This window comes from Babylonia areolata, chromosome 20, assembly GCF_041734735.1.
Source record: "Babylonia areolata isolate BAREFJ2019XMU chromosome 20, ASM4173473v1, whole genome shotgun sequence".
Classification (NCBI taxonomy): Eukaryota; Metazoa; Mollusca; class Gastropoda; order Neogastropoda; family Buccinidae; genus Babylonia; species Babylonia areolata.
Window position 1 is genome coordinate 16906025 of NC_134895.1, and position 10000 is coordinate 16916024.

Sequence of the window (10000 nt, forward strand, 5' to 3'; positions counted from 1 at the left end):
GAATGAGGGAGGGGTGAGAGAGAGACTGAGAGAGGGGTGAGAGAGAGAGAGAGTGAGGGAGGGGTGAGAGAGAGAGTGAGGGAGGGGTGAGAGTGAGGGAGGGGTGAGAGAGAGAGTAAGGGAGGGGAGAGAGAGAGAGAGTGAGGGGGGGGAGAGAGAGAGTGAGGGAGGGTGAGAGAGAGAGAGGGAGGGGTGAGAGTGAGGGAGGGGTGAGAGAGAGAGAGTAAGGGAGGTGGAGAGAGAGAGAGAGTGGAGGGAGGGGAGAGGGGGAGAGAAGGAGGGGGAGAGTGAGGGGGGGGTGAAGAGAGAAAAGGGAGGGAGAGAGGAGAAGGAGGGAGGGGAGAGAGAGAGTGGGAGGGGGGAGAGGAGGGGGGTGAGAGAAGAAGTAAGGGGGGGAAAGAGAGATAGGGGGGGAAGAGAAGAGGGGAGGGGGAGAGTGGGGGGGGTGAGGAAGAGAGATAAGGAGGGGAGAAAGAGAAGGGGAGGGGGGGAGAGAGAGAGGGAGGGGGGAAGAGTGAGGGGGGGGGTGAGAGAGATAAGGGGGGGGAGAGAGAGAGGAGGGGGGGAGAAGGGGGGGGGGAGAGGAGGGGGGGGGTGGAGAGAGTGAGGAAAGGGGGGGGGGGGGGGGGGGGGGGGGGGGGGGGGGGGGGGGGGGGGGGGGGGGTTGGGGGTGGGGGGGGGGGGTGGGGTGGGGGGGGGAGGGGGAGGGAGGGAAAGGGGGGGGGGGGGGGGGGAGTGGGGGGGGGGTGGAGGGGGAGGTTTAAAAGGGGGGGGAGGGAGGGGGGGGAGAGGAGGGGGTGGGGAGGGGGGGGTTTGGGGGGGGGGGAGGGAGGGAGGGGAGGGGGGGTGAAGGGGGTAGGGTGAAGAGGGAAAAGGGGGGGAAAGGGGGGGGGGGGGGGGGGAGGGGGGAGGGGAGGGGAAAAGTGGAGGTTTTGGGGGGGGGTGGGAGGAGGTTGGGGGGGGGGGGGGAGGGGGAAAGGGGGGGGGGGGGAGGGGGGGGAGGGGGGGGGGAGGAAAGGGGGAGGGGGGGAGTGGGGGGGGGGGGGAGGGTTGAGGGGGGGGGGAAATTTTGGGGGTTTTTGGGGGGGGGTTTTGGGGGGTTTTTTTTTTGGGGGGGAGGGGGGGGTTTAAATTTTTGGGGTTTTGGGGGGGTGGGTTTTGGGGGGGGGAAAAAAAGGGGGGAAAAAATTTTTTTTTTAAAATTTTTAAAAGGGGGGTTTTAAGGGGGTTTTTTGGGTAAAGGGGGGAAATGGGGTTTTAAAAATTTTTTAAATTTTTTTTTTTTTTGGGGGGTTTAAAGGGTGGGGGTAAGGGGGTAAAGGGGGGGGAAATTTTTTAAAATTTTTAAAGGGGGAAAAAAGGGGGGGGGAAATTTTGGGTTTAAATGGGGGGGGTTTTTTGGGGGAAAAAATTTGGAGGGGGTAAAAGAAAAGGGGGGGGGGGGGGGGAAAAAAAAAAAAAAATTGGGGGGGGGAAAAAAAGGGGAAAGGGGGGGGGGGGTTAAAGGGGGGGGGGAAAAAGGGGGGGGTTTTTTTTAAAAAATTTAAAATAAAGGGAAAAATGGGGGTGGGAAGGGGTGGGGTTGGGGAGGGGATTTTGGGGGGGGAAAATTTTAAAAGTAGGGGTTGGGGTTTTTTTTTGAAAGGGGAGGAAAAAATTTTTTTTTTTTGGGGAAGGGTAAAGAGGGGGGGTTTTAAAAAGGGGGGTAAAAGGGGGGGGTTTTGAGGGGGGGGGGGGAGGGGAGGGTGGAGGGAAAATTTAAAGGGGTTTGGGGGTAATTTTAAATTTTGGGTAGGGGAAAGTTGGGGAAAGGGGGATTTTTTTAAAAAATTTTGGGGGTAGGAAAAAGGGGGGGAAAAAAGGGGGGGGGTTTTTTAAATTTGGGGGGGGGGAAAAGGGGGGGGGGAGGGTGAGGGGGATTTTGGGGGGGTTTGGGGGTTAGGGGTTTTGGATTTTTGGGGGGGGGGGTAGGGGGGGGTTTTGGGGGGGGGTAGGGGGGGGGGAAAGGGAAAGGGGTTTAAATGAAAGGGGGGGGGGGGAAAAAAAATTTTTATTTTTTTGGGGGGAAAGGGGGGAAAAAAAAGGGGGGGGGAAAGGGGGGGTTTTTTTTTTTTAAAAATTTTGGGGGGGTTTTTAAAATTTTTTTTAAAAAAGGGGGGGGGAAAAAGGGGGGGGGGGGGTAAAGGGGGTTAGGGGGTTTTAAAATTTTTTGGGGGGGTTAAATAGGGGGAAGACTTGGGGGGGGGGGGGGGGGGGGGGGAAAAAAAAAAAAAAAATTTTAAAAAGGGGGGGGGTTTGGGGGGGGGGTTTTAAAAAATAAATGGGGGTGGGGGGGGAAAAAAAGGGGGGTTAGGTAAGGGAGGGGGGGAGGGGAGGGGGAAAAAAAGGGGGGGGGGTTTTTTTTTTGGGGGGGGGGGAAAAGGGGAAATAAAAAGGGGGTAAGGGGGGGGTTGGGTGGGGGGGGTTTGGGGAAAAAAAGGGGAAAAGGGGGGGGGGGGGGGGGAAGGGTTAAAAGGGGGGGGGGGGTAAATTTTAGGGGGAAAAAGGGGGGGGTTTAGGGGTGGGGGGGTGGGGAAAAAAGGGGGGGGGGGGGGGGGGAAAGGGGGGGGGAAATAAAAGGGGGGAAAGGGGGAAAAAGGGGGGAAAAAAGGGGTTTTGGGGGGGTGGGGGATTTGGAAAAAATAAAAATTTTTTTTTTTTTTTTTTTTTTTTTTTAAATTTTTTTGGGAAAATTTTTTTTTTAAAAGTGGGGTTTTTTTTTTTTTAAACCCAAAAAATTTTTTTTTTGGGGGAAAGGGGGAAAAGGGGGGGGGGGTTTTTGGGGTTTAAAGGGGGTTTTGTTTTTTTTTTTTTTGGGGGGGGGTTTTTTTTTTTTGTTTGGGGGGTTTGGGGGGGTGGGTGGGGGGGGTTGGGAAGGGGGTTGTTTTTTTGGGGGAAAAAAAAAAAAAAAGGGGAAAGGGTTTTTTTTTTTAAAAAAATTTTTTTGGGTTGTTTTTTTTTTTTTTTTTTTTGGGGGGTTTTTTTTTTTGGGGGGGTTTTTTTTGGAATTAAAATTTTTATGGTGTTTTGGGGTTTTTGGTGGGGGAAGGGGGGGGGGGGTGGAAAAAGGGGGGGGGGTTGGGGTTTTTTTTTTTTGGGGGGGGGGGTGAGGGGGGGGGGGTTTGGGGGTGGGAGGAGGAAAAAAAAAGGGGGGGGTTTAAAAAAGGGGGGGGGAAAGGGGGGGGGTTGGGAAAAAAAAGGAAAAAAAAAAAAAAAAAGGGAAAAGGGGGGGGGAAATTTTTTGGGGGGGGAAAAAAAGGGGGGGGAAAAAGGGAAAAAAGGGGGTTTTTTAAAAAAAAAAATAAAAAAAATTTTTTTTTGGCCCTTTTTTTTAATTTTTTTTTTTGGGGTGGGGGGGGGGGGGTTTTTTTTTTTTTGGGGGGGGGAAAGGGGTTTAAAAAAAAAAGGGTGGGGGGGGAAGAAATTTTGGGGGTTTTTTTTGGGGGGGGGGGAAAATGGGAAAAAAAAAATTTTTGGGGGGGGGGGGGGGGGGGGAAAAAGGGGGGGGGGGGAACATGACCTTAAACACACGAGATCGTCGCTGCTGTGTGCATTTCCTTTTCAACTCAGCAGACGCCCGCTCTGAAGCTATCTGTTTTGCACTGACTTGAGTCATGAGTTGGTTGGTGTTCATCATCACACAGCTTTGTCATTCATACCTGGCCGTGTTTTGAGCTCAGTATTCAGTGTGTGTGTGTGTGTGTATCGGTAGAGGGAAAGGGAGAGAGGTGTATTTGTGTGTGCACGGGAAACGGGGCATGGTATTGGAGGTATTTGTATGTGTGTGATTTGTGTGTGTGCGCGCACGCACGCGCTGTATAACTGAGAGAGTCGACTAGACAGGCGTGCAACAGGAGGATTGAAAGAAGAGAGAGAGAGGGAGTGGGTGAAGAGAGACGGGGAGGGAAGGGGGAGGGGTGTGGGGGGAGAAGAAGGAAGGGGGGCGGGGGGGGGGAATATATGTGCGTTTCACAGGTAGCAGCGGCAGTGGCCTGGCCTCTGTGTGTGTATGTGTGTGTGTGTATGTACCTGCCGTGTGTGCCATAGGGAGCCGGCGAGCGACTCAGAGCTGAGAGCAAACCACCTCCGCCTGTAACCCATCAACCAACCACCACAACTGCAGTGCAAGTACAGCTTTCACTCATTCACACAACACACACTCTCTCTCTCTCTCTCTCTGTGACTGTCTGTCTTTCTCGCCCCATTTCGATTCAGTCTAGCTTTTTTTTCCTTTACTGACTACTGTGCAACAAAGTGCTTCCCCAAACCTGTTTTTCTTCGGAACTTTTCGGACATGCTTGTGTAGAGGTGGTGCGGCGGTTTTTTGTCGGTTTTTTTTTTTTTTTTTTTTTTTTTTGCGAGTGTGGTAATTTACTGCATTTGTCTTGAAAAAAAAAAAAAAAAAAGTGTGCACACCGAGTGTTTCTACTTTGTACTTCTCTGAAAGTGTTAAGTTGTGGCACTGTGACGTCAGTGGTCGAGAAAGAAGAAGTGGGTATTACTCCCCCCCCTCCCCCCGACCCCCACCCTCACCCTCACCCTTCCTACCCCCCCCCCCCTCCCCACAAACCCCCACACCACCATCCCCAAGATGTTGCCGTTGAAGGTGCGGCGGCGTGGTAACCGGGGTAGATGTGTCAGTTGAAACGGGTTCAGTGGTCAGTTGTAACGCACGTGCTGATGTGAAGGGAAAGTGAAACGCCGGGACAGAGTCCCCGAGCAGTAGTCAGTTGAAAGACCTTGTTCTTCTTGTTAAAAAAAAAAAAGTCCAACCGACCGCACAGTTTGAAAGATCTACCGGTGGGGAGTGGGGGAGGAAGGGAAGGAGGGACGGAGCGAGGGAGGGAAGGGGGTTCGAGTCGAGTCGCCGCGGCGTCAGCCCGCCGGGGCACAGAGAGAGGGGGTGGGGGGGGGTGGGGGTGGGGGGGGGGGCGTGGTTGAAGTTACGTCACTTCACAGGTGAGCTGATTGTCAGTCACCACCACACGTGAAAAGAAGGAAGTATAAAAGGGCAAACAGGCAAGTCGGTACCGAACTATCGAACACGACAGGTTGGTGGACATCAACAGTTGTTGTGTGTAGGGGTGTCGGGGGGTGGGAAACGTCACGACTGTAGTCAGTGTTGCTTGCTTCACTCAACGAAGTGTTCGTACTTTTCGGAATGTTTTTACATGATTATTATCGCTTTCGTGATTGTGTTTCACTGGTCTGAATGTTCGTCGTTTCACAAAGTTAACAACAGTTGTGGTGGAATTTTGAGTGCTGTGTTATTGTTTTTGTTGCTGATGATCTACACGCTATGTAATAATTGATACCCACTACAGCGTGTTCTGATAAATGTGTCTGTTTTGCAGCAGTCCAGTTTCTTCCTGTTTTGTGTCTTTTTTTCGTCACCGGAGCTTCCTTTGTTTCGCGGAACAGCCCATTGTTTGAATTAAATCACTCACTTGAATCGTCAAGATTCCAAGGTAATGAATGAAACGCCGTGTAAAAGACCGACAATGTTGAACAGACAGAACGCAATTTGTGTTGTGAGTGGAGGAGGAGGAGGAGGAGGGGGGAGGGGGTAGACAACTGAGGAGTTGCCAGAGCCAGAGGGCATTTTGTTTCGAGAGGATCGCCGGGATTAATCTGTGTTGTTGTTTTTTCTGATTACACGGCTGAGTGGTTGTGGGCGAAGAGTGTAGAAATTTATACATCGCTGTCAGTTGTTGAATTGAATATCATTGTCATCTGACCCATGAATACCGATCAAACAAAGACGCTACACTGATTGCGTGAACAGAGGAGTACAGTCATAAGCTGTGTTGTTTGTCCCATGAAGACCAAACAAAGACGTTACACTGATTGAGTGTAAAGAGGAGTAACATCGTAACCTGTATTGTTGTCCCATGAATACCAAACAAAGACACTGTTCCATTGACTGCGTGCACAGAGGAGTGCAAACATAACCTGTGTTGAAAAACAGCAACAACAACAACAACAACAACACTTGATTAAACTCTGATCATTGAAGAGTGAAAGCAAACCTGTACAACCCTCCGGAATCAACCAGTCAGTGGAGAATGAAGACTGAAGACTATGGATGACCACACAGCTCTGATGACGCGCCAAGCAACAACCAGACCATAACTTTGAATAACGAACACAGACTACACTAGATGATCGTGGTATAGTTTTCGTCAGTTTCGTCAACTAAGAAAGATCTCTCGCAGAAACTGACACCGGCACGGCAACTGATAGTCTTGACACAAAACACAAAACATCTTCCTTTTTTGCTGTGAATGATTGAAAAGTCTCGGTGAAGCCCGGTGACGTTGATTTGTGCTCTTGCCCCTTGAATGATTGAAGGGACAGCTGGCTGGCCTACAAGCCGAAGATAACTCTTCCCAGAAACCTCTCAGACCCCTGGAATCACCGGAGAGATCTGGAACCTACGTTCCTTACCACCTCCACCCCTTTCCTCCGTCCCTCCTCCTTCCCTCTCTCTCCAACCCTGCTCCCCCATCTCCGCGGCTACAAAGTGAAGGTAGTGGTGGTGTTGGTGGAGGAGGAGAAGGTGGTGGAAGAGGTGGAGGAGGTGGTAGAGGTCAGGGGTGCCCCATGTTGGCCCCACCACCACCACCACCACCACCGGTGATGGCGGTCAACGGTCCTCCCAACGGGGAGCTGGAGCCGGACCTGCCCCCCATCTCCCCCGCCCAACCCTCCTGCTCTCCCATCCACGGCAAGCCGCTCTCCTCCTCCTCCTCCTGCCCCTCCTCCTCCTCCACCCCCACCCACATCCCCTCCTCCACCTCCTCCTCCCTCCCGGCGGACCCCTTCTGCTCCACCCCCGTGGTCCCCGTGTCGCCGGGCAAGAAGCGCGTGCGCATCAGCGACTCCACCAGCGTCAGGGTCATAGAGGAGGACCCCCATCCCCATCCCCCTCCCGCTCTCCGCCACCACCACCCCCAACCCCACACCCACCACGCCCGCCACCACCCCCAGCCCCGCCCTCCGGGCCCCCAGCACCGATCCTACTACCACCAGTTCAACAGTGACTACCACCACAGGAAGGGTAGCGCCGAGACCGGTAGCCCTCGGGGCAGGAGACAGCTGAAGTTCCCTTCTCACGGGGCCTGCGGCGGAGGACAGGAGGAGGAGGAGGATGAGGAGGATGGCAGCGGCGGGGGGCGTGCAAAAGGGAAGGAGGAGGAGGGAGTGGGAAGTTCTTGGGAGTACGTCAGGGAGTACCAGACGAGGGAGTACCACGCGAGCGAGGAAGAGGAGGAAGAAGAGGAGTGCCACGGTGATGGTCGTGGTGAGGCCCGGGAGTTGAGGGAGTCCTCCCTCCTTCACGACGTGGTGACGGGGGACCAGGACCAGGACCAGCCTCTGCCGGAGGAGGGGTCGTCATCCTCCACGGTGGTGGTACAGAGGTATTGGTGTGTGGCGTCTCTTGTCTTGTGTGGTGGCGTTGTGGCGGGGTCTGTCTCTAGTCTCGTTTTTCTCTCTCTGTCTCTGTATCTCTCTCTCTTTCTCTCTCTCTCTCTCTCTCTCTCTGTGTGTGTGTGTGTGTGTGTGTGTGTGTGTGTGTGTGTGTGTGTGTGTGTCTGTCTCTGTTTAGTTTGTTTAGTTTGCTTCAAGTCTTTTTTTTTCTGTTCCATTTTATCTGTTTTGCACCATTTTTTTTGTTCTGATTTGTACCTACTACGTCACTAGAGCTTTAACAGCTAATGAAATGAAACAACATTTCTGTGTTTCAGTTCTCTCTCTCGCTTTCTCTGTCTCTGTCTGTCTGTCTGTCTGTCTGTCTGTCTGTCTGTCTGTCTGTCTCTCTCTCTCTCTCTCTCTCTCTCTCTCTCTCTCTCTCTCTCTCTCTCTGTCTCTGTGTCTCAGTCTCCAGAGGAATTGTCTTGTATTGTCTTGCATGTGCCTGACGATCGAAGAGTCCTGTGGCTCGATACGTTGCCTATTGTATCATGTAAGTCGACTATTAACCAAGATTTTTTTTTTTTTTTTTTTTTTTTAGTCTCCCTCTTTGTGTTGTTTTGACTGTTTCCAGTACTGCCGCTGTCTTTCTTTGTCTTCATTGTTCCTAGCAACAACCACAGGTGTTGTGATGATGATACCCTGTAGAGTAGGTATGCCTAATTGCGAACTATCCAGTCCGCGAAGCGAACAGCTCAACGTGTGTACTGTAAAGATAACATGTCGTTAGATAATCAAACATGGTTCTCCTGTTTTTTTGAAGACTTTCTCCAACTGGTTGCACCAGGAACAGTTCGTCTCCTCATTAGTTTTCAACGTTTTGTCGACGTTTGAAATAGCACGGGGTGCCTGAAAGTAAAAAAAAAAAAAAAATGCGAACGGGCAAGTCCAATTGCGAACGATGGCTTTGGTTACACGTAGGCAATTAAAACAGAAGCAGGTCTTTTAATTCATTAGACATTACACATTATCGGAAAATCGCACCAGACTGTTGTATTGTTGGTTTTGATCACACATGCACACAGACACACAATCAGGCATTTAAACGCACACACCCAACACCGCACACACACACAAGCACATCCTTTTGAGAGTGCTCAGTAACTGTGCAGCATCGTTCGCAAATAGACACGTCAAAATATCCTATGGTCTAATTGCAGACGACACTATTTTGCAGATTCCTGTCAAAACTGACGTTCTGATCAGTCACCAGTATGCTTTCTTGAATTCTCCCAGCACTGGTAATGCGCATTCAACATATCCGATCAAATCAGCTATTTCAAACTGTGTCAAAGTTCAAGTCCCACAACTTGCTTCCCTTGGTTTTAGGATTTTTTTTGAGAGCAGGTTTGTAACCTTGGTTGACAGTGGTGCGCGAAGAGAAGAAAGAGCGCGGAAATAGCCAGAAATAGCTGAGGTTTGACTGGTTCTTGGAAATGGATATTCATTAAGGTATCAGAAAAAAAAAGGTCAAAGCAGATGTTAACTTGTGAAATGCAACCGTTAAGAACGCTTCGAAGTGGGGTGGGGGGGTATACGAATCGTTCGCAATTACACGCTGTTCGCAATTACCCATACCTACCCTACTGTCTTGTGTCCATCTTATAATCTAAGGAGGGTGACGGGGTATTGTTCATATCATCATCATCATCATCATCATCTTCATCATTATCATTATCATCATTATTATTATTATTATTATTGTGATTGTTGTTGTCGTTGTTGTTGTTATTGGAGAGGATGTCTTCTGGCACGGTTACAGAGATGTTTAACTTTGTCTTCCGTGTTTGTCTTATGACGTCTTCCGCTTGCTATTTTTTGTTTGTTTGTTGTTGGTTGTTGTTGTTGTTTTTGTTTGTTTGTGGGTGGGGGGTGGGGGGTTACCATTTTTGTTTCTTTTTCTCTGTATTGATTTTGTTTCAGTGCTGTTTTGTGGCGTCTTTTGTATACACTCGTATTGTGACTTCGTCTACTTGTTGTTTCTTATTTTCGTTGTGTGTGTGTGTGTGTGTGTGTGTGTGTGTGTGTGTGTGTGTGTGTGTGTGTGTGTGTGTTTGTTTTATTGTTGTTGTTGTTGTTGTTGTTGTTGTTTTCATGTGCAGAGGTATGTTATAATGCATTAGTGTGTTTTGTTTTATATTAGGCGCTTAGAGCCCATTATATATATATATATATATATATATATAGAGAGAGAGAGAGAGAGAGAGAGAGAGATGGAGTTTGCGCCATATAAGTACTATGTATATTGTTATTATTATTATTATTATTATTATTATTTTATATGTTGTGTTTGTTGATTGTGTTGTTGTCATCGTCCTTATGGCTCTGGTCATGATCTTCTTCCATTGTTCGGTACGATTATCATTGTCATAGTCTAACCAATAGTGGGTTTTTTTCATGTTTTGTATTTGTTTCAGTTTTCTCCCCAAAGCTTAACCTACCGATTTCTGAAAGGTGTAGACAAAATTACATATTTTCCTCTAATTGT

At 49.9% G+C, this 10000-nt stretch overlaps 1 protein-coding gene across 7 annotated transcripts in view; it reads left to right on the forward strand.

Annotated features, from left to right (window-relative positions):
* LOC143295262 (uncharacterized) overlaps positions 1-10000 on the forward strand; it is a 211488-nt gene that overhangs the window by 28134 nt on the left and 173354 nt on the right. For 2 of the 7 annotated variants that reach the window (XM_076606846.1, XM_076606852.1), the window contains exons 1-2: positions 4175-4530; positions 5394-7460. In XM_076606846.1, coding sequence (XP_076462961.1) covers positions 6643-7460 — 818 coding nt within the window. In that variant the 5' untranslated portion in view covers positions 4175-4530; positions 5394-6642. The other 5 variants (XM_076606847.1, XM_076606849.1, XM_076606850.1 and 2 more) reach the window with 4 other exon arrangements.